At 48.6% G+C, this 23,633-nt stretch overlaps 1 protein-coding gene and 1 non-coding gene across 3 annotated transcripts in view; one reads left to right on the forward strand and one right to left on the reverse strand.

Moving 5' to 3' along the window:
* mppe1 (metallophosphoesterase 1) overlaps positions 1 to 23,633 on the forward strand; it is a 107,353-nt gene that overhangs the window by 53,162 nt on the left and 30,558 nt on the right. The window contains exon 6 of one of the 2 annotated variants that reach the window (XM_085992350.1): positions 14,000 to 14,074. The exons of the other annotated variant lie outside the window; for it this stretch is intronic. Coding sequence (XP_085848476.1) covers positions 14,000 to 14,074 — 75 coding nt within the window. The remainder of the gene's footprint in view (positions 1 to 13,999; positions 14,075 to 23,633) is intronic. 2 annotated transcript variants of the gene reach the window in all.
* Positions 11,301 to 11,373, reverse strand: trnak-cuu (transfer RNA lysine (anticodon CUU)). Its single transcript has one exon. It is a non-coding gene; the product is annotated as a tRNA-Lys (tRNA).

Consider the following 23,633-nt stretch of genomic DNA (forward strand, 5'->3'; position numbering starts at 1 on the left):
TCTATATATAGTCTGATTCTCAGATGTATTTGCAACCTGATATCTGTCATATGCGCTCTTTTACTGCTTCATCATATTCTCTATCTGTTTCATCATCCAGGGAGCTCCGACTTTAGTTGCCCTACCTTTTCCCCTCGTCGGAATGTACCGTGACTGTACCCGAACTATTTCCTCTTTAACGGCAGCTCATTGTTCCACTACCATTTTGCCTGCCAATCTTTGATTCTTGACAGAAATTCCATATATTCGGCCCAATTTCTTCCTTTTGGGCTCCTCACTTCGGCTGAACCCAGTAGTGAGCAGTGAGTTAACTCTGTTTCTCTCTCCACTGATGTTGCCTGGCCCACTGAGTTTTTCCAGCATTTTCTGTTATTTCAGATTTCCAGCATCCGCAGTATTTTGCTATCGTGGGTAGTGAGTGTCCTGCTTAAGCTGAGTTGGGCTTCAAATCACACATCCAGTTGCCACCAGGACTCCCCCTATCCTTTCTGATGAAGGGTCATCGACCTGAAACGTTAACTCTGTTTCTCTCTCCACAGATGCTGCCTGACCTGCTGAGTATTTTCAGCATTCTCTGTTTTTACACTGTAAGACTTAACTGCTGTGTCTCTAATATAATAAAAACAGAACATGCTGGAGAAACTCAGCAGGTCAGGCAGCATCTGTGAAGAGAGAAACAGAGTTAACGTTTCAGGTCGATGACCTTTCGTTAGAACTGGAAAAAAGCAGGAAATGGAACAGATTTTTAAGCAAGTGTAGGAGCTGGGAAAGGGTGAGGGGATGAAAGAACAAAAGGGAAGGCCTGTGATAGGATAGAAAGCAGGAGAGGTTAAGAGACATTGAGAGACATTAAGAGATATTCAAGGCGAGAGGAGATGGTAATGTCTCTATTTCTGCTGCAAAAAGATTTTTACCTTTAAACTTCTGGCTGGGTCTCTGCTGAATTGGTTCTAGTGGTTTCTCCGCTCTGCTGGTTTGTAGGTAGGAGCTCCACTTGCTGTCCGGTGACTCGTTCTACCGGTTTTCAGCTTTGCTGGCCACTGGTTTATGGTTTTACCTTTTCTCCGCCGCTTTGATCTACGGTGACCTCCAACTTGCGTCAATTTCACCATCATCTTTCTGCAACGCTACCGACTCTCATTCCGACGGCAACAACCTCCATCCTCAAACTCCCTACCCTTCAAATAGCCTCTGGACTTCACTCCCCCGCTTTGGACAGCGGTTCGTCGATGCTCCGTACCGGCCCCATCCTGCTTACGCTGGCTTTGTCCTTCCATGGGACCTCTGACTTTGACCCTGGTCTCCCTACTATTGTCCCCAACCTATTCCCTGCTACCAGGAAATATGTATTCCATTAATTATTACATTTAAACAGGCCTATGCAATCTGAGCATTTCCCGTGTCCATTCGCGTGTGTACTTTGGCTGCCTCTCCAGACCCGAGCCATTCCACTTTTTCCTCCTATTTTCCTTTTCTCTCTATCCCTCCCTGACTGTAGTGTATGTAACCTGTACCACCTTAAGAGGATACCTTAAGGTGATGGACTACTTTTTGATGGCTCCTGTACATTGTAGTACCGGTGGTGACCACACCGGTATATAAACCCTGTGGAGCAAAGAGTATTCCAGTTCAGCCCTGACCCTCAATTACTAAAGACCTATTTAATTATTTCTGTAGTCTGTGTCCAGTTATTCAGCATAACTACATTTGGAAACACAGACTCAACAGTGGCGACGAGTCTGATCTTACCTAGCGGCAGTTGCATCAAAGGAAGCTTCGCCTCTGAAACGGGCGTCAATCAAGGACATCCGCCCTCAACATCCTGCTGGGCACTGCATAGCACGGGAGGCAATCGGGAACCCGGGTTGGTTTCTGGCCACGAAGTCAAACATCAGTGAACATCCCTTCGACGACAGCGGCGGGTAAGCCCGATCGAGCGGCACGGGGGGGATGTCGGCCGAGTTGTCAGTAAGAGAAGGGGAGGGAAACGACGAAAAGGGCAGAGAACACGACCGCAGCCGGTGTCAGGGGCCGGACTGCAATCGGGGCAGAGACGCGCAGCAGCCAGAAAAGCGTTTATGTCCACAAGGACCGCGGGAGCGGCGGGGAACAAGAGCAGCAGCGTAGGGGAAAATAAAGGGCCGCTGGGAGGCGAGAACGGCAACAGCGTGGTAATCGCCATTTTGAGTCGGCGGGGGAAGAAGACAAGCGCGGGAAAAGCCGCCAAGCGCGGGAAGCCGCCATTTTGAAATAAATAAAATAAAATAATAATCATATCCGAAGGAAAGGAAACTCAACAAGGATGCCAAAAACGGGTAACATCACTGCTTTTGATAGCGATGTGGAAGATTGGGCCACTTATGTGGAACGCGTCGAAGTTTACTGTACAACGAATGAGGTACCGGAGGATAAGAAAGTACTAACCCTATTAAACTCGATGGGTGCGAAGACGTACGGGTTATTAAGGAACCTTGTAACACCAGATAAACCGGTAGGAAAGAGTTTCGCGGATATTGTTACTATCCTGCAAGAGCATTTAAACCCCACGCCGCTGCTGATAGCGGAACGATTTAAATTCTACAAAAGAATTCAACTTAAAGAGGAAAGCAACGCTGAATTCTTAATCGAACTGCGCAAGTTATCAAAGTACTGTCAGTTCGGTACAGGACTAGCAGACGCACTGAGAGATAAGTTTGTGTGTGGGCTCCTAAGGGAAGGAACCCAGAAGCGACTGCTAGAGGAAAAGCATCTTACGCTGGACAAAGCTTTCAGCATTGCAGCATCGCACAAGGCAGCAGCACGAGGTGCTGCAGAGATACAGCAAAGGCCATTGGAATTCAGCACCAATGAAATGGCATTGGGCGCAGTAAAGTGCTATCGTCGCGGAAGGACAATGCATGACCAGAACCAGTGCTGGTTCAAAGATAAAGAATGCAGGCAATGTGGCAAACTTGGTCACATAGCGAGAGTATGCCGGTCAGGAAAGAAGACCAGCAGCAAAAAGTCGCCGCAGGAGAAGTACAAAAAAGTACACAAGGTGACAGAGAACAGTTCGGATGAACAGAAGATGGATTCAGACTCCAGCAGTAAGGAACTGGGTTGTCTAAAAATACATAATGTGGGTAACACAGCAGACCACCAAACTATCTGGGTCATGCTTCGGATAGCAGGAGTCCAAGTGAAGATGGAATTGGACACTGGATCGGCATTAACGGTCATGAATAAGCAAGATTACAAAAGGTTATTCTCGCACATTCCCCTGAGGGATACGGAGATTGTATTGAAAACATACACGGGGCAAATAGTATACCCCAAAGGAAAGATAAAAGTAAATGTGGTCTACAATGGTAAAGAAAGTCAGAAAATGGACTTGTATGTGTTACCTGATGGAGGTCCGCCACTACTGGAACGGGAATGGATCCGGAGAATAAATGTGGACTGGCATTCCATACAAGCACTGACTGTAGATTCCTGTAAAGAGGACGACGTCAAACCTAAACGACTGTCCAAAATATTGGACGATGCTAAGGAGGTGTTCCAACAGGGACTGGGAACACTGAAAGGAATTACGGCAAACATCAAGGTTGAAGAACATGCAAACCCAAAATTTTTCAAAGCCAGACCGGTACCTTATGCAATACGACCTGCTGTGGAAGCAGAGCTGGAAGGGCTAGAACGTTCAGGAGTACTGTCAAAGGTGGACTGGAGCAAATGGGCCACACCCATTGTTCCTGTCATGAAGCGTTCGTTGAGCAACAAGCCGGGGGAACCTGGGAAGGTTCGCATCTGTGGCGATTTCAAGATCACTGTTAATCTGGTTCTTCACACGGTGCAATATCCGCTTCCGCGGATTGAAGATATCTTCGCTTCGTTGTCTGGCGGGAAACACTTCACCAAGATAGACCTGGTGCAGGCGTACCTACAGATGGAAGTTGATGAAGCGTCACGCCAGTATCTCACGATCAACACACATAAGGGCTTATATCGGTATAATAGACTGGTTTTTGGAGTGGCATCGGCTCCAGCGATTTGGCAAAGGGCCATGGAGCAGGTATTGCAGGGAATTCCAGGCACACAATGCTACCTGGACGACATTCTGATTACAGGAGATGAAGATAAGGATCACCTCGCGAATTTGGAGCAGGTGCTCACCAGATTGAAAGAATATGGGCTCAGAGTTAATCGTCAGAAATGTGAGTTCTTTCAAAAGCGAATCTCGTACTGCGGCCACATCATTGACCAGGAGGGGCTCCATAAGTCACCTGACAAGATCGAAACTGTTGTGAAAGCTCCCGCTCCGGAAAATGTATCCCAGTTGAGGTCGTTCCTTGGGTTAGTTAACTATTACCACAAGTTTCTTCCAAATTTATCCACGGTGTTACACCCGCTGAACACTCTTTTGCAAATGGGAATACCATGGAAGTGGAGCGATGATTGTAAGCGGGCTTTTCAAAAAAGCAAGGCACTGATCACCTCTAAGGAAGTGTTGGCTCACTTTAACCCAACGCTGCCTATTCGCTTAGCTTGTGATGCTTCTCCATATGGTATCGGGGCAGTGCTCTCACATAAGTTTCCAAATGGCTTGGAAAGGCCAGTCGCGTTCGCATCCAGATCATTGACCTCCGCAGAGCGCAACTATGCTCAGATAGATAGGGAGGCTCTCAGCCTCGTGTGGGGAGTTAAGAAATTTAACCATTACCTGCAAGGCCAAAAGTTTACGCTGCTGACAGATCACCAGCCGTTGGTTTCCATTTTTAACCCTAAGAAGGGTGTTCCGGTTATGACGGCGCAGAGGCTTCAGAGATGGTCCCTTTTCCTAGGGGCACATCAATATGATATCGAATTCAAAGGTACAAAGGAACATGGTAATGCTGATGGGCTGTCGCGCCTGCCACTACCTACAGCGGAAGAGGCACCGGCAGTTGACCCTGTCGAGATATTTCACTCGACCATCATCGAATGCTTACCAGTCACCAATGCGGGTATTGAGAGAGAGACCCGAAACGACCCGACACTGTCTCGGGTCTACGATTTGACAGTGAAGGGATGGCCAGCACATGGCGACCCACTGTTACCAGCATTCTCAGCCAGACGAGAACAGCTGTCCGTCTGTCAAGGAACATTGATGTATGGAACAAGGGTGATTGTTCCTCCTAAATTAAGGGAGAGAGTTCTGAAGGAATTGCATGAAGGTCATCTGGGGGGAGTCAAGATGAAAAGCCTTGCTAGGGCTTATGTGTGGTGGCCAGGTATCGACAAACAAATAGAGATCTGACTAAAAGCTGCTCAGGGTGCCAAAAAGTTCAAAACGCACCTTCAATTGCACCGCTGCATCCGTGGGAATGGCCTTCAACCCCATGGCAACGTGTGCATATCGACTTTGCAGGTCCATTCATGGATTCCATGTTTTTGATAGCAGTAGACGCACATTCTAAATGGCCAGAAGTGATTAAGATGTCGACCACTACCTCTGAAAAGACGATCGCAGTTCTAAGAACCATATTTGCAAGGAATGGGTTGCCGGAACAAATATGTTCAGACAACGGACCACAGTTCGTGTCAGAAGAATTCCAGAAATTCATGAAAAAGAATGGGGTGAAACACTATACATCTGCCCCATATCATCCGGCTACAAATGGGTTGGCTGAGAGATTTGTACAAACGTTCAAAAAGGCGATAAAGGCCATGAGCGAAGACCATATTCCACTACAACACAAGGTGGACAATTTCCTGATGGCATATCGAAACGCCACGCATGCAGTGACAAATCAAAGCCCTGCCATAATGTTCTATAACAGGAGGTTGCGGTCCCGGTTGGATTTGTTAAAACCCAATGTGCGTAGGGACGTTGAAAACACGCAATTCCAGCACGTAAATAACAAGGCCACTCGGAGTTTCGAAATAGGACAACCAGTGTTGGCCAGGGACTATAGGAATGATAAATGGCAATCCGGAACAATTCGTGCCCGACAAGGACCCTTGATGTACACGGTAGACGTTGGAGAGAACATAATACGACGTCATGCTGACCAACTTGTGGAATCGAGAACAAGGGTCGACCCCATGTCTACGGCAGAGACACCAGTTGAAGAAGTTATTGAGCCTGTAGCATCTACCTCGGACTCGAACGTACATGATGATGTTCAATCCATAGGAGATCAAATGGATGAGTCACCCCAGCAACGAGAACCAGAGACCCCTGAAAGGCGTTATCCGGCCCGGATCAGGAGGCCTCCTCAGAGACTGAATCTTTGAACAGTTTTGTGTGAAAGTTGTATATATGTTATCCATGTAATGTTTAAATTGGGGTGTACACTGTTAAGCTAAAAGGGGAGGAATTGTAGTGTATGTAACCTGTACCACCTTAAGAGGATACCTTAAGGTGATGGACTACTTTTTGATGGCTCCTGTACATTGTAGTACCGGTGGTGACCACACCGGTATATAAACCCTGTGGAGCAAAGTGTATTCCAGTTCAGCCCTGACCCTCAATTACTAAAGACCTATTTAATTATTTCTGTAGTCTGTGTCCAGTTATTCAGCATAACTACATTTGGAAACACAGACTCAACACTGACCACACTCTTCTGTCGTCATGCCTCCTTTCATCTCTCCTCTCTCGGATACTCTGCCCTCCCAAACCCCTACCCCAATCTTTCATTACTCTTCGACCTTCCTACTCTCCTGCCGCCGTCCCCGGCTTGACTCTCTCTTTGATAAGCCCACAGCTTCCCTCTGTGCCTCTCTTGGCATCCTACGAAGGGCCCATCGAGGCACTCGTCGCTGCCGCCTTACGAGCAGCAACCCCAACTGTCCCACCCTACTCTCTTGACGACTTCCCCGCCCAACGCGCCCACTGGGGGCTAATCCTGCCAATCTCCTCCCCATCCAACTCATCCCCCCCCAGCGCTGACCCTGTGGATCCTGGCAGTGGGGCAGCCATCACCGACCCTCTCTGTATCTCCCTCCAGAATGTCCGCTCACTTGCGAACAAGGCCCTTGCCATCCATGAGCTTTTCGTGGATGACTGCATCGACATCATGGTCCTGTCAGAAACTTGGTTGAGGGGTGATGACACCTTACCCTTAAATGAAGCCTCCCCGTTTGGCTATACCTTCCACCACTTGCCCTGCTCAGACCGCCGTGGTGGCGGTGTGACTCTGATCACCAGATCATACCTTGGTCTGTCCCCCTGCTCCTCCAGCAGTTTCTCCTCCTTTGAGCATCTTACCTTATTCCACCCCTCTCACCTCTCATTTAAAATTCTTGTTCTCTACATTCCACCCAAGTACCATAAAAATTTAATTACCGAGATATCTTCACTGCTCTCCTCCCTCAGCCTCTGCACCGAACGACTTCTCATCCTCGGTGATTTCAACCACCATCTCAATTCATCATGCTCTCTGTCCTCTGAGTTCACTAGCCTCCTATTCTTCCTTAATCTCTCCCTCCATGTAAACTCCCTAACCCATATTAACGGTCACACCCTCGACCTTCCCATCTCTCGTAGCCTCGCTACTCCCATCGTGTCAATTGCAGATACGGTCATCTCTGACCACTTCCTCATATCACTCTCCACCCACATCCAGCTTCCACCCCCCCCCCCCCGCGCAACCCCCTCCCCCCACCGCGCCCCCAACCCAACTTCCTTCTGTGTCCGCCCCTGGAAAAAACTCTCTCCCAACTCTCTTACAGCTGCACTTATGAAATCCCAACTGTCCAGCCTCTGGCCCTCCATCCACCATGATATTTCTGCAGCTACTGATCTGCTCAACCACACCCTCACCACCACTATCTTTGATGCCCGAGTCCCTACTAAAACAATTACCCTCTCTCACCCTGGCCATTCCCCCTGGTACGGCCCTCATCTTCACTCCCTTAAGTCCAAGGGACGCTGACTCGAACAGATATGGCGGACAACTGGTTTAGCCATTCACCGCCAGATCTGGCTGGACCACATAAAGCACTATCGGGCCCTGCTCTCGTCTGCCAAAATTTCTCACTATTCCAGGATCATTCTGGAATGCAAAGATAAACCCCGGCTCCTATTCTCTACTGCTAACCGTCTTCTTAAACCCCTCTCCCCTGTCTCCTCCACCCTCACCTCCGATAAGTGTGAGGAGCTCATGGACTTTTTTGTCTCTAAGATTGAGACCATCCGTTCAGCTTCCTCTGCCACTTCCCTTCCTTCCCCTAGCCCACGGGCCAAACTTCTCTAAGGTCCCCCCCTGCCCTAGCCCTGGACTCACATCTTTCTCCAGTTTCTCTCCGATCCCCCCTCATGACCTCTCTGCGCTCACCTTGTCCATGAGACCCACTTCCTGCTCCCTTGACCCTATTCCCACCAAACTGCTGACCACCCAACTTCCTTTTCTGGCTCCCATGTTAGCTGATATTGTTAATGGTTCTCTCTCCTCAGGTACTGTCTCCCTCTCCCTCAAATCTGCCATCATTACCCCCTTCTCAAAAAACCAACCCTTGATCCCTCCGTCCTTGCAAACTACCGCCCATCTCCAACCTCCCTTTCCTCTCCAAAGTCCTTTAACGTGTTGTTGCCTCCCAAATCCGTGCCCATCTTTCCCGCAACTTCATGTTTGAATCCCTCCAATCAGGTTTCCGCCCTTGCCACAGTACCGAAACGGCTCTCATCAATGTCACAAATGATATCCTTTGTGACTGTGACAAAGGTAAACTATCCCTCCTCGTCCTTCTCGACTTGTCTGTAGCCTTTGACACGGTTGACCACTCCATCCTTCTCCAACGCCTCTCCACCATCGTCCAGCTGGGTGGGACTGCACTCGCCTGATTCCATTCTTATCTATCTAATCGTAACTAGAGAATCACCTGCAATGGCTTCTCTTCCCGCTCCTGCATTGTTACCTCTGGTGTCCCCCAAAGATCTATCCTTGGCCCCCTCCTATTTCTCATCTACATGTTGCCCCTTGGCGACATCATCCGAAAACACAGCATCAGTTTCCACATGTACGCTGACGACACCCAGCTCTACCTCACTACCTCTTCTCTCGACCCCTCCCCGGTGTCTAAATTGTCAGACTGCTTGTCCGACATACAGTTCTGGATGAGCAAAAATTTTCTCCAATTAAATATTGGGAAGACCGAAGCCATTGTTTTCGGTCCCCGCCACAAACTCCGTTCCCTAGCCACTGACTCCATCCCTCTCCCTAACATCTGTCTGAGGCTGAACCACACTGTTCGCATCCTTGGTGTCATATTTGACCCTGAAATGAGCTTCCGACCACATATCCACAGCATAACAAAGACCGCCTACTTCCACCTCCGTAACATCGCCCGTCTCCGCCCTTGCCTCAGCTCATCCGCTGCTGAAACCCTCATCCATGCCTTTGTTACCTCTAGACTTGACTATTCCAAAGCACTCCTGGCTGGCCTCCCACATTCTACCCTACGTAAATGTGAGGTCATCCAAAACTCGGCTGCCCATGTCCTAACTTGCACCAAATCCCATTCGCCCATCACCCCTGTGCTCGCTGACCTACATTGGCTCCCGGTTAAGCAGCGCCTCGATTTCAAAATTCTCATCCTTGTTTTCAAATCCCTCCATGGCCTCGCCCCTTCCTATCTCTGTAATCTCCTTCAGCCCCACAACCCCCCGCGATATCTGCGCTCCTCTAATTCTGCCCTCTGAGCATCCCCAATATTAATTGCTCATTCATTGGCGGCCGTGCCTTCAGATGCCAAGGCCCTAATCTCTGGAATTCCCTCCCTAAACCTCTCCGCCTCGCGACCTCTCTTTCCTCCTTTTAAGACGCTCCTTAAAACCTACCTCTTTGACCAAGCTTTTGGTCACCTGCCCTAATTTATCCTTATGTGGCTCGGTGTCAAATTTTTTGTCTTAAAATACTCCTGTGCAGCACCTTGGGACGCTTAACTACGTTAAAGTTGCTATATAAATACATGTTGTTGTTGTTGTTTTACTTCCTATGTCCCCAGTGTGTTCATTTCAAAATTCCAGCCCTAGCTCACATCCACCATGGGACTCATTGTATCCTTTCTATTTAACCTTCTCCCATTCCCCTCAGCCCTGTGTCCCAACTGACAGCCTCTACTGTTCTAAGTCTCAGGTACTTTATATTCAACTTTTCCCCCCTCCCCCAATCAGTTTCAGCCACCATCTCCTTTCACGCTAGCGTTCTCAACCTACAGCCCCTTCCCTCTCTCTACACCTTTCTCTGCTTTCCAAAGCCTCCTTTAAGCTCATTTCTCTGACTATACCTATTTGCACTTCTCTAACCCCCCGTACCTTGCTCGGTGTCTTGTCGGCCCATCTGTGAAGTTACGTTGGGATGTTACGTTAAAGGTGCTATATCAGTGTGAATTATTTTGTGGATACATGACATGACAAGATATATGAGAGTAGAAGACTTCACACAGCCTCTTCGGCTCCGATTTAGTTTGTTTCAGGTTCCTCCTGCCATGCCTGCCTACCCAACGGCGTATGGGGCGAAATGGTCTGACTCAGGCTTTCTCAATAGACGGCTTCATAAGATAGTCAGCAGATTCAGTCTTGCTACCACCCTCATTGAAATCATGTTTTTTTAGGGTCATTCTGACAAACAATAATAGACAGACATTGTTCTGGGAAAAGGGTAAAACCCACAGTTCATTTTAGCAATGACCTTTCTTGTACTGCCATCATAGGAGCACACACTTTAACTTTGGACTCGGTTATATCGTCTCCCCTCTGTCCTCTTTATGACCAGACATGAATCTCCAAATCTCTACCATGCCTATTACCTGAATTCCCTCTGTGCCCAATCGTGTGCGCATTTTGGCTGCTACTCCGGACCTGAGCCCATCACATAGAAACATAGAAGATAGGAGCAGGAGTAGGCCATTCGGCCCCTTGAGCCTGCTCCCCCATTCAATGAGATCATGGCTGATCATCCAAATTCAGTACCCTGTCCCTGCTTTCTCCCCATATCCCTTGATCCCTTTAGCCTTAAGAAATATATCCAACTCCTTCTTGAATATATTTAATGAATTGGCCTCTACTGCCTTCTGTGGTAGAGAATTCCACAGGTTCACCACTCTCTGGGTGAAGAAATTCCTCCTCATCTCTGTCCTAAATGGCTTACCCCTTATCCTTAGACTGTGACCCCTGGTTCTGGACTCCCCGACCATCGGGAACAGCCTTCCTGCATCTAGTTTGTCTAGTCCTGTTAGAATTAAAGTTTTGAGCCAGGTAGGAGTCGAACCTACAATCTTCTGATCCGTAGTCAGACCCGTTATCCATTGCGCCACTGGCCCAGCCTAAAACCTCCCACCCAACGTGGGGCTTGACCCCACGACCCTGAGATTAAGAGTCTCATGCTCTACCGACTGAGCTAGCCGGGCCTAAAGACAGCACCTCTGACAGTGCAGCCCTCCCTCAGTACTGCACTCAAATGCCAGCTTAGATTTTGCACTCAGGTCTACTGGAGTGGGACTTGAACCCACAACTCTCTGACTCAAAGGCGAGAGTACTACCAACTGAGCCATGGCTAATGCTACTAAAATCTGGTGGGGCTCGTCCCCGATTTGAACCTGGGACCTCTTCTATGCTCAACTGTGGATAAATCCCAAGGCGAGAATCATACCCCTAGACCAAAGAGCCACCGACTTCTATACATTACTTCTATATCTCTTTGTTATCTTGGCCCCTCTCAGTCCCTTCTTTCCTGTCTCCTCCCCTTCCTGTCACTCAGTTGTGCCACCTTTACTTTCTCCCTTGTCAGGTACTTTGCACCTTTCCCCCCCCCCCCCCCCGCCAATCTCTACGCCAATCAGTTACCCTCCTCCGCCTTCCTGCTGTCATGGTTCCACCCCAGGCCTGAATCTGTCGTGAATAAGTCCACAGCTACTGTGCCTCTCTTCACATTCTCCAGCGGGCTCAGCGAGGCCTCCGTCACCACCACCTTACAAGTAGCAACCCCAAGTGTCCTCTTGCCGACGTTCTAGCCCAGTGCGGCTGCTGGGTGGTAACTTCACCAACCTCCTGCTCGTCCCGCTCACCCCACCCACCATTGCCCTCTTGGACTCTGCCAGAGGGCCAACAATCACTGCCCCTCTCCACATTTCCCTCCAGAATGTTGATTCATTCGTGAACAAGGATCTGGCCATCCACGCTTTTAATTCCTGAAGCTTGACTTTCAGCTAGCACCTTGCACCTTGCTGAGGTCTCTCCGCCTGGCTGTATTTTCCACCACCTGTTCTGCCCAAACTGTGCAGTCTCCCTTATCACCAAATCAACACCTTAGTCTTTCCCCCTATCCCTAAACTTTCTTCTCCGCCTTCGAGCACCAAACTTTGTTTCATCCCTCTTACTTATCCTTTAAAATCTTTGTTTACCAGCATCCGAAAGCTCTACTGAGAGTTTCTTAGTGAGATATCCATCCTCCTTTGCATTGAGCAACCGATTTCAATTTCCATGTCTCCTTTACTCTCTGTCCTCTGAATTCTTTGTGCTCCTGCCTCTCCCTCCATATAAATTCTCCTATAACCCATATTCATGGACACCCTTTTGAACTTGCTATTTCCCATGGCCGCGCTACTCCTGTGGACTCAATCACAGACATCTGTGATCAGCTCTGACCTCTTGTATCCCTCACCACACACATCCCCTACACTCTTCCAATCCCACTTCCTTCTGAGTCCACTCTTGTGGGGGAGGGGGAAACCCTTCCTCCAAGGCACTTACAACTGGAGTTTCAAACTTGCAACTGCCTATGCTTTGGCCCTCCATTAGCCATGACACTTCTGCACCCATTGATTTGTTCTTCATGCTCCTCATCTACACCTTTGATGCTGTTGTGCCCAGCAATATACACCCTCCCATTCCGGTCATTCTCGATGGTTTGGCCCCAATCTTTGCTCTCTCTCAAGTCCAAGGGGTGAAGACTTCAGCGTATTTGGTGTACAACTGGTGTAGCCATCTAATCACCAGATTTGGCTGGACCAGATGAAGCTCTATCTAGCCTCACTCTCATCTGCCGAAACCTTGCACTATTTAAGGATCATCCTGGAAAGCAAAGATAACCTCCCTGTCCCCTGGCTTCTTTTCTCCTCTACCAGTTGTCTCCTTAAACCCCTCTCCTCACCTCGTGCAAAGGGCACATGGACTTCTTTGTCACTGAGACCATCAGTTCAGCTGCCTCTGCTGCTTCCTCTTGCCTACCAAGCCCCCCATGCCTACCAAGCCAATCACCACCACCCCCAGACTCCCCCTGCCCAGCGTTGTCTTCTAGTTTCTCTCCTATGATCTTCTCTGATCACACTTAGTCCACGAGACTCACCTCCTGCTCCTTCCAACCATTCCACTAAATTGCTGACCACTCATCTTCCCTTCCTGCCCCCCCAAGGCTAGCTGATATTGTAAATGGTTCTCTTTCAAACCTGCCATCATCACCCCCCTCCTCAAAGAAACCCACCGTTGACCCCTCTGTCCTTGCAAACTACTCCCCCATCTCCAACCTCCTTTTCCTCTCTGATGTCCTTGAACGTGTTTTCACCTCACAAATCCGTGCCCATCTTTTCCGCGACTCCATGTTGAAAATGTTAAAAGACGTTTGGCTAGTGATCCGAGCTTTTGTGCATGAGGGAGATGGGTGATGTAAGAAGTAAGACACTCTTGAGTTTGGTGGGGTAGATGCCAAATAGTATTGACATGAATCTTGTCATTCATATGGAAATGACTTATATGAAATAATACTGGGCGGCCTGCTGGTGGCGCTGTCCAGGGAGAGTATAAATACTCGGGCATGGGCCCAGCTTGCTCAGGACATTCTTTAACAGGAACTAGTGAAGGGCACAACTAGATCTCCATGTTGTAAAACAGTTGATTAAAGCTTTGTTTAATACTCAGACCAAGTGCCTAGTAGTTTTCTTACGTCAAGTATTCTATTATTACGCACATAAAGTGGTGTAAAATTAAATTGGAAAAGACAAATCTTGGAGAACGTTCATGTAGCACTTTTGTCAACAGCTGGATCCAAACCATTCCAATGAGAATTGTAAAGAAAAGGAGATATTCCCAGCATCTGCCCCTATTTTACTCCAGGTAGGACTCTGGTTTAATTTATATTTTTTAAGGTAGAGGGTGCCATTTGGCAATTGAACCTTGATGACCTAGCTGGTCTTGGATGACTGGTGTACAAATGGGTTGTTTTGGCTTCAACAAATTCATTGTGTACTCCTGTTGTGAGGAGACATTTCCATTGCTGTGCTGCATCACTCTCTAGGAACAGCCTGAGGGCTGTCTGTATGAAAACAGCTTATTAAGTGACAACCAACACAGTTTGAGAAGGGGCGGATCCTGCCTGACCAACCATCCTTGATCTGTATTTTTTTTTAGGAAGTGACATCCCTCACTTCATAGATTTCCCGAAAGGCAGTGGGTAACCCAAGTAAAACTCGCAGTAAGGGCCACTGCTGTTAGCAACCTTCATAACTGATCTGAATTCAGAAATATAAGTTGGTCAAGTTTGCAGATACTAAACTGAAGGAGCCGAGAGTCTGACAAAGCAGCTAAGGAGTTAGAAAAGGACCTGGACAATTCTTGCAAGTGGGCATGAACTATGGCAGATGAAATTCACTGCAGATAAGTGTATGGTCTTATACATTGAAAGGACATGGTGTGGAGATGCCGGTGTTGGACTGGGGTGGACAAATGTAAGAAATCACACAACACCAGGTTATAGTCCAACAACTTTATTTGAAATCACAAGCTTTCGGAGTGCTGCTCCTTCGTCAGGTGAAGTGGAGAGATGCATAAAAACACAGCTTATATAGTCAGAGAATAATGTCAGATGTTTATAGGTAATCTTTCTAACTGCCATTTATCACACCTCGGCAGAGAGATAATCACAGCAATCAAAGGTGTAAATGGTGTCCAAACAGGTCAGTCAGGAAAACATTACATCAAAGAACAATGAGGTGGGGTCACAAGGGGTCAAATGTTGCAGATGCTGGGGTCTGTATGAAAAACAAAAAAACAGACAAAAAACATTTTTTTTGCTGGAAATCACAGCAGGTCCGGCCGCATCTGTGTAGAGAGAACAAGCCAACGACGACTCGAGTTTGGATGACCCTACATCAGGTGGGGTTACATGTAGCGTGACATGAACCCAAGATCCCGGTTCAGGCCGTCCTCATGGGTGCGGAACTTGGCTATCAGTTTCTGCTCGATGATTTTGCGTTGTTGTGTGTCTCGAAGGCCGCCTTGGAGAATGCTTGCCCGAAGATCGGAGGCTGAATGTCCTTGACTGCTGAAGTGTTCCCCGACTGGGAGGGAACACTCCTGCCTGGCGATTGTTGCGTGGTGTCCGTTCATCCGTTGTCACAGTGTCTGCATGGTCTCGCCGATGTACCATGCTCCGGGGCATCCTTTCCTGCAACGTATGAGGTAGACAACGTTGGCCGAGTCACATGAGTATGTACCATGTACCTGGTGGGTGGTGTCCTCACATGTGATGATGGTATCTGTGTTGATGATCTGGCATGTCTTGCAGAGGTTGCTGTGGCAGGGTTGTGTGGTGTCGTGATCGCTGTTCTCCTGGTGTTGTGTGATTTCTTACATTTGTCCACCCCAGTCCAACACCGGCATCTCCACACCATGGCTACTGTCGACACCACAAACTGCCGGCTCAAAGTGGAGAGGATCTCCAAGAAGATCGCGCATATTGACACAGACATCAAGTTTCTACAGAGATGCAAGAAAGCAGACAAGATCCCGAAAGGACTACAGATCACGAACCCACTCAAGTCGACCTACAACACAGACTACGCTGAGAGACTCTGCCGTCGTACCTCTCGCACACTCCTCAACCATCTCATACACCAGCTCTACAGCAGACGCCGCAACCTCGAAACCAAGATGGAGTCCATGTTCTCAGCCTGTGCTCAGGACACAGCAGACCAGCTATGAGATACCGCCAAACAGACGAGGCAACGGAACTACGCTGCCTACATGCACACCAAGAACAGGAAGCTTGAGAAACTCGGCATCACCAGCAGCAGCAACCAAGCCTCTCCCGGTACAACGGTTGAAACCACAGGGAAGTCCATCGTCAACCTATCCGACCACACCCTTCAACCAGACGAAATTGAAGTTCTCAGCCGAGGGCTCAATTTCTGCCCCACCACCAAAATGGACCCCATCGGTCTCGCGGCAGACACAGAGGAATTCATCAGGAGAATGAGGCTCCGGGAATTCTTCCACAAATCCCAAGATGTCAGCAGCGAACCCAATGAGACAATCAATGATCCGGACCAGCAGACAGAGGGATCCGCAGTGCAGCAACCGAAGAAGAAAGAGTCAAATTGGACCCCTCCGAAGGGTCGCTGCCCTAAGCTTGACATGTATGCTCAAGCTGTCAGGAGATGCATCAACGCCAGATTCATCAGCCGCACTCACAAGACAGTCCAGAATGTCACCCGAGCACAACGCAATGCCATCCATGCTCTCAAGACCAACCGCAACATCGTCATCAAACCAGCAGACAAAGGAGGAGCCATCGTCATACAGAACAGAACGGACTATTGCAAAGAAGCATACTGACAACTGGACAACCAGGAACACTACAGACAGTTACCCACAGATCCGACCAAAGTACACACCCGCCAACTCAACAGACTGATCAAGACCTTCGATCCAGACCTTCAAAGCATCCTACGCGCCCTCATCCCACGCGCCCTCATCCCACGTACTCCCCGCGTGGGAGACTTCTACTGCCTCCCAAAGATACACAAAGCCAACACACCCAGACGTCCTATCGTATCAGGCAACGGAACCCTGTGTGAGAATCTCTCTGGCTACGTCGAGAGCATCCTGAAACCCATCGTACAGGGAACCCCCAGCTTCTGTCGTGACACTACAGACTTCTTACAGAAACTCAGAACCCACGGACCAGTCGAACCAGGAACACTCCTCGCCATGATGGACGTCTCGGCACTCTACACCAGTATCCCCCACAATGACGGCATCGCTGCGACAGCCTCAGTACTCAACACCAAGAACAGCCAATCTCCAGACGCCATCCTACAACTCATCCGCTTCATCCTTGACCACAATGTCTTCACCTTCGACAACCAGTTCTTTACCCAAACACACGGAACAGCCATGGGGACCAAATTCTCACCCCAATACACCAACATCTTCATGCACAAGTTCGAGCAAGACTTCTTCGCTGCACAGGACCTCCAACCAACGCTATACACCAGATACATCGACGACATTTTCTTCCTATGGACCCACGGCGAAGAATCACTGAAAAGACTACACGATAACATCAACAAGTTCCATCCCACCATCAAACTCACCATGGACTACTCCTCAGAATCGGTTTCATTCTTGGACACACGAATATCCATCAAAGACGGACACCTCAGCACTTCACTCTACCGCAATCCCACGGACAACCTCACGATGCTCCACTTCTCCAGCTTCCACCCTAACCACGTTAAAGAAGCCATCCCCTATGGACAAGCCCTGCGAATACACAGGATCTGCTCAGACGAGGAGGAACGCGATGGACACCTACAGACGCTGAAAGACGCCCTCATAAGAACGGGATATGACGCTCGACTCGTCGATCGACAGTTCCGACGGGCCACAGCGAAAAATCGTATAGACCTCCTCAGTAGACATACACGGGACACAACCAACAGAGTACCCTTCGTCGTCCAGTACTTCCCCAGAGCGGAGAAACTACGCCATGTTCTTCACAGCCTTCAACATGTCATCGATGACGACGAACACCTCGCTAAGGCCATCCCCACGCCTCCACTACTCGCCGTCAAACAGCCGCCTAACCTCAAACAGACCATCGTTCGCAGCAAATTACCCAGCTTTCAGGAGAACAGCGACCACGACACCACACAACCCTGCCACAGCAACCTCTGCAAGACATGCCAGATCATCAACACAGATACCATCATCACATGTGAGGACACCACCCACCAGGTACATGGTACATACTCATGTGACTCGGCCAACGTTGTCTACCTCATACGTTGCAGGAAAGGATGCCCCGGAGCATGGTACACCGGCGAGACCATGCAGACACTGCGACAACGGATGAACGGACACCGCGCAACAATCGCCAGGCAGGAGTGTTCCCTCCCAGTTGGGGAACACTTCAGCAGTCAAGGACATTCAGCCTCCGATCTTCGGGTAAGCATTCTCCAAGGCGGCCTTCGAGACACACGACAACGCAAAATCATCGAGCAGAAACTGATAGCCAAGTTCCGCACCCATGAGGACGGCCTGAACCGGGATCTTGGGTTCATGTCACGCTACATGTAACCCCACCTGACGTAGGGTCATCCAGACTCAAGTCGTCGTTGGCTTGTTCTCTCCACACAGATGCGGCCGGACCTGCTGTGATTTCCAGCAAAAAAAATGTTTTTTGTCTTTTTTTGTTTTTCATACAGACCTCAGCATCTGCAACATTTGACCCCTTGTGACCCCACCTCATTGTTCTTTGATGTAATGTTTTCCTGACTGACCTGTTTGGACACCATTTACACCTTTGATTGCTGTGATTATCTCTCTGCCGAGGTGTGATAAATGGCAGTTAGAAAGATTACCTGTAAACATCTGACATTATTCTCTGACTATATAAACTGTGTTTTTATGCATCTCTCCACTTCACCTGACGAAGGAGCAGCGCTCCGAAAGCTTGTGATTTCAAATAAAGCTGTTGGACTATAACCTGGTGTTGTGTGATTTCTTACATTGAAAGGACAAATGCAGGTCATAGTTTATGAATGGTGTTGAACCAGGGAGAATCTGAAAGCGATTTGGGGATGATAGCAGACTCAGAATCGTGAAATATTACAGCACAGAAAGAGGTCATTCGACCCAGCAAGTCTACACAGTTGTTCTCCATGTGAGTCATCTAGTCTGATCCCACACTGTCAGAGAATTCGATGGCACAATAGGTTTTCCTACTGTCCTCGCCCAGGATGATGCTGTGAAGGACTCCTCTCTGTCATTGCCCGGGATGATGGAGTGAAGGACTCCTCTCTGTCATTGCCCGGGATGATGGTGTGAAGGACTCCACTCTGTCAGCTGTTAAAGTCTTACATGAAATGAATTGAGAACAGTAATTACAGACCAACAACACAATATGGCACTTTGTGTCTGAGAGAGTATAAGCATGGTAGTTATTGATGTGGTAAATGAAAGTATCGTGGTACAACTAGCACACTCTTCCGAGGTTCATGCTGGGATATTTAAGGTGTTTAGCAGAAGTACCAAAGGCGAGATGAGGAAAAACCTTTTTACGCAGCGAGTGGTTATGATCTGGAATGCACTGCCTGAAAGGGTGGTGGAGGCAGATTCAATCGTGGCTTTCAAAAGGGAATTGGATACGTACCTGAAGGAATTTTTTTTTGCAGAGCTACAGGGAAAGGGCGGGGGAGCGGGACTAGCTGAGGCGCTCTTGCAGAGAGCTGGCACGGGCTGACTGGCCTCCTGTAACCATTCTATGATTCTATATATTGTCGGGCAGACTAGAGGCCCCTTGCTTCTGCAACAGGCCATGTTGTAACCAGCTGGAAATGCTTAATGCTGACACTGGTTTTCAATACTAGAACAGTTCATTCCCTCGTATTGATATCCCTCTTAAAAGTTACTGAAAATATATATCTAAACTGAACATTACGTTACAGGCCTGCAATGTAATCCATCTGCACCTTACAAAAGAATCAACCGCTGACATAAAACCTAGCCACAGGCCATGGATCAGCACCAGTACAGGTTTTCAGTATCAGCAGTGCATGGCCCACTTTTGAACCTTCTCATCAGTCTGTGCTGGCAGGAGAAGGTCCCAAATGGACACCTAGGCCACCAGGGGTACATCCAGGTGCCAGCCATAGTCGGGGATGGGGTGGGAGGCAAGAAATGGAGCGGGGGGGGAGGCCCACCGCTTCAGTAGGCCTCAGCAGCCCCAGCAGCAGGATGGAAGGAGGCCGATTTGTGAAGTACACTAGGATTTGCCTTTAGGGATCCAGGCCGACAAGTCCCAGGTGAGCCCCACTTGCTCCACGTCAATGGCCAGGACACCTCCTTTCGCCCAGCGTAACCTGCTGCTACTCTATTGCTAGGCCTGGGCCAAGGAAACTCCAGGCCTGGGATTTCCTTTCCCCAGCCCATGCCCCGTCTCATGTAGGGACTGTTCCACCCCAAACAAAGCCCTGGGGAACATGGGTGTAAAAGTCAGGACCCAGGCAATGTCCCCTCTGATTTTTTTTCCCCCGTGCGCAGTCCCTTTTAAAGCGGCCATGCCTGCGCGGTATCCCTTCCAGCGACAGCAGGCCTGCGCGGGCCCTCGCGGTTGATCTTCGGGGGAACATCGGACTCGGGGTATCCTGGGAGTGGCCTAACTCCCTCCGAACTCCCACCTGACTGTAAAACAAAAGCAAAACACTGCGGATGCTGGAAATCTGAAATAAAAACAGAAAATGTTGGGAACGCTCAGCAGGTCAGGCAGCATCTGTGGAGAGAGAGAGAAACAGAGTTAACGTTTCAGGTCGATGACCCTTCGCCAGAACTGGAAAAGATTAGAGTGGTAACCGGTTTTAAGCAACTACAGAGGCAGGGAAAGGAGGGAGATGAGAGAGGAAAGAACAAAAGAGGATGTCTGTGATAGGGTGGAAGGCAGGAAGCACTGGAGAGGTACCACCAACGCTGCCTCCGCAAGATCCTGCAAATCCATTGGCAAAATAGGCGCACCAACGTCAGTGTTCTCGCTCAGGCCAACATCCCCAGCATCAAAGCTTTGACCACGCTCGATCAGCTCCGATGGACGGGCCACATCGTCCGCATGCCCGATACGAGACTCCCAAAACAAGCGCTCTAGTCGGAGCTCCCACACAACAAGAGAACCCCAGGTGGGCAGAGGAAACACTTCAAGGACACCCTCAAAGCCTCCTTGAAAAAGTGCAACTTCCCCACCGACACCTGGGAATCCATGGCCCAAGACCGCACAAAGTGGAGGAGAAGCATCCGGGAAGGCGCCGAACACCTCGAGTCTCTTCGCCAGGAGCAAGCAGAAGCCAAGCGCAGGCAGCGCAAGGAGCGCATGTCAACCCAAGCACCCCACCCACCCGCCCCTTCAACCACCGTCTGCCCCACCTGTGACAGAGACTGTAGGTCCCGCATTGGACTCATCAGTCACCTGAGAACTCATTTTTAATGTGGAAGCAAGTCATCCTCAGTTCCGAGGGACTGCCTAAGAAGAAGAAGAAGAAGAAGAAGAAGAGAAGATGGAAGGCAGGAGAGATTCAATGACAAAAGGGATGATGGGGCGAGGCCAACAGGAGTGGTAATGGAACAAGTAAAGAAACAAAAAGTGGGTCTAGAGGAGGTGTGAACTATAGTAATCTGGGATGTAATGTTTAAGTTATCTACCAGATGGAGCCAAATATTAAGGGTTCGCATTCACCAGTTTTTAAGGTAATGGGTCATGTATTCAATGTCCTGGTACACCAGTTTATACGGTAATGTGGCATTGCATTATGGGTATGACTCAGAGGTGAATCCTCCATCTTGCCATCGTGCAGTAAGAATTGCGTGCTTTGCTTGCAGCCTGTAAAAGATGTTTCTCTGCTACACCGGGTAAATAAACAGTTGGGTTTTGTTCCTAATATCTCGCTTCTCTCAGTTTCTGACCTTACCACTCGGATATCACAGAACGGTTACAGCAGAATAGAGGGGGAGAGAAATCTGGAAAATCTGGCAAAGCGGAAAAGGCCCCTGTGGCCCAGGAATGTGGCGGAAAAAAGGCAGGCAGATATCGAAACTGTGTTTACTGCAGTGCAATAGACCAAATAATAAAAATAGGAAATAACAACAGAAAACGCTGGAAAAACTCAGCAGGCCAGGCAACATCCGTGGAGCGAGAAACAGAGTCAACGTTTCAGGTCGAAGACCCTTTTGTCAGAACTGGAAAAAAAACAGGAAAGGGGATAGATTTTAAAGCAAGTAGGGGCTGGGAAAAGAGGGAGGGGATGAAAAAACAAAAGGGAAGGTCAGCGACAGGATAGAAAGCAGGAGAGATTAAGAGACATTAAGAGACATTGAGAGACATGGCCCAGTGTCTTGAACAATGTGTCAATAATCCCAGTTTGTACGTGGCTGGTGAAGTTGCTGCACTGCCTGTGTGCACAGTGACTTGTTTCTGATTTGAGTGTCTACCCTCACCATCTTGCCGTAGTGTGATTTTAAGTGTTTAAACATTCTATCCGGTGTTTGCTGGTAAGTACTTGGGACACAGAGAATGCGGCGCGAGATTCTTTTCTCGCTGCTGAAATATGAGTCTAAAATCCTGCTGTGTGCTTTTGACAAGGAATGTTTAATGAGTTCCTGTGAAATGACTTTGTCCTTGATTTATCAGAGGAATTACCTCATTTATTTTAATTTCCCTGCTGTGGTACTTTAAACCCAACTGGCAGTTCTAGAAATTGATGAGAGATTTTCTCATTGAAGTGAAAATGCACGTGAGCGATCAATATTTCGCGTTTTATTCGAGTTTTACGGTTCATTCTTTTGAAAGCAAAAAGCTTATTTAATCAAATCTAATTAAAAATAGCTGATTGCTGAGTCATGTCAACACATGTGGTGATGCTGTACCACCTCATGTTCAAATTGTCTTTAATATGTCGATAGGTATGAGGAGAGATTGTGTTGATTGGGCTTATACTCACTGGAGTTTAGAAGATTGAGAGGGGATTTCATCAAAACCTATAAAATTCTGTCAGGCCTGGACAGACTAGATGCAGGAAGGATGTTCCCGATGGCAGGGGAGTCCAGAACCAGGGGTCATAGTCTAAGGATAAGGAGTAAGCCATTTAGGACTGAAATGAGGAGGAATTTCTTCACCCAGAGAGTGGTGAACCTGTGGAATTCTCTGCCACAGAGGGCGGTGGAGGCCAATTCATTAAATATATTCAAGAAGGAGTTGGATATATTTACATAAGAACATAAGAAATAGGAGCAGGAGTAGGCCAATCGGCCCCTCGAGCCTGCTCCGCCATTCAATAAGATCATGGCTGATCTGATCCTAACCGCCAATCCACTATCACAGAACCATCTCCTGAATCTAACAGAATTAGACACACGAAATAGGAGCAGGATCAGGCTACATGGCCCCTGGGCCCACTCCGCTACCCACAGGGCCATGACCGATCCGAACCGAGACTCATGTCCAAATTCCTGCCCGCTCCCCGTAACCCTTAATTCCCTTTACTTCTAGGAAACTGTCTATTTCTGTTTTAAATTTATGTAATGATGTAGCTTCTACAGTTTTTTGGGGCAGCATATTCCATGGACCTACCACCCTCTGAGTGAAGTAGTTCCTCCTCATCTCAGTTTTGAAAGAGCAGCCCCTTATTCTAAGACTATGCCCCCTAGTTCTAGTTTCACCCATCATCGGGAACATCTTCCCCGCATCCACCGATCCAACCCCTTCACAATCTTATATGTTTCAATAAGATCGCCTCTCATTCTTCTGAACTCCAATGAGTAGAGTCCCAATCTACTCAACCTCTCCTCATATGTCCATCCCCTCATCCCCGGGATTAACCGAGTGAACCTTCTTTGTACTGACTCGAGA

Source organism: Somniosus microcephalus, chromosome 7 (assembly GCF_052327205.1).
Source record: "Somniosus microcephalus isolate GS21.2 chromosome 7, FLI_Smic_1.0, whole genome shotgun sequence".
NCBI classification, from domain to species: Eukaryota; Metazoa; Chordata; class Chondrichthyes; order Squaliformes; family Somniosidae; genus Somniosus; species Somniosus microcephalus.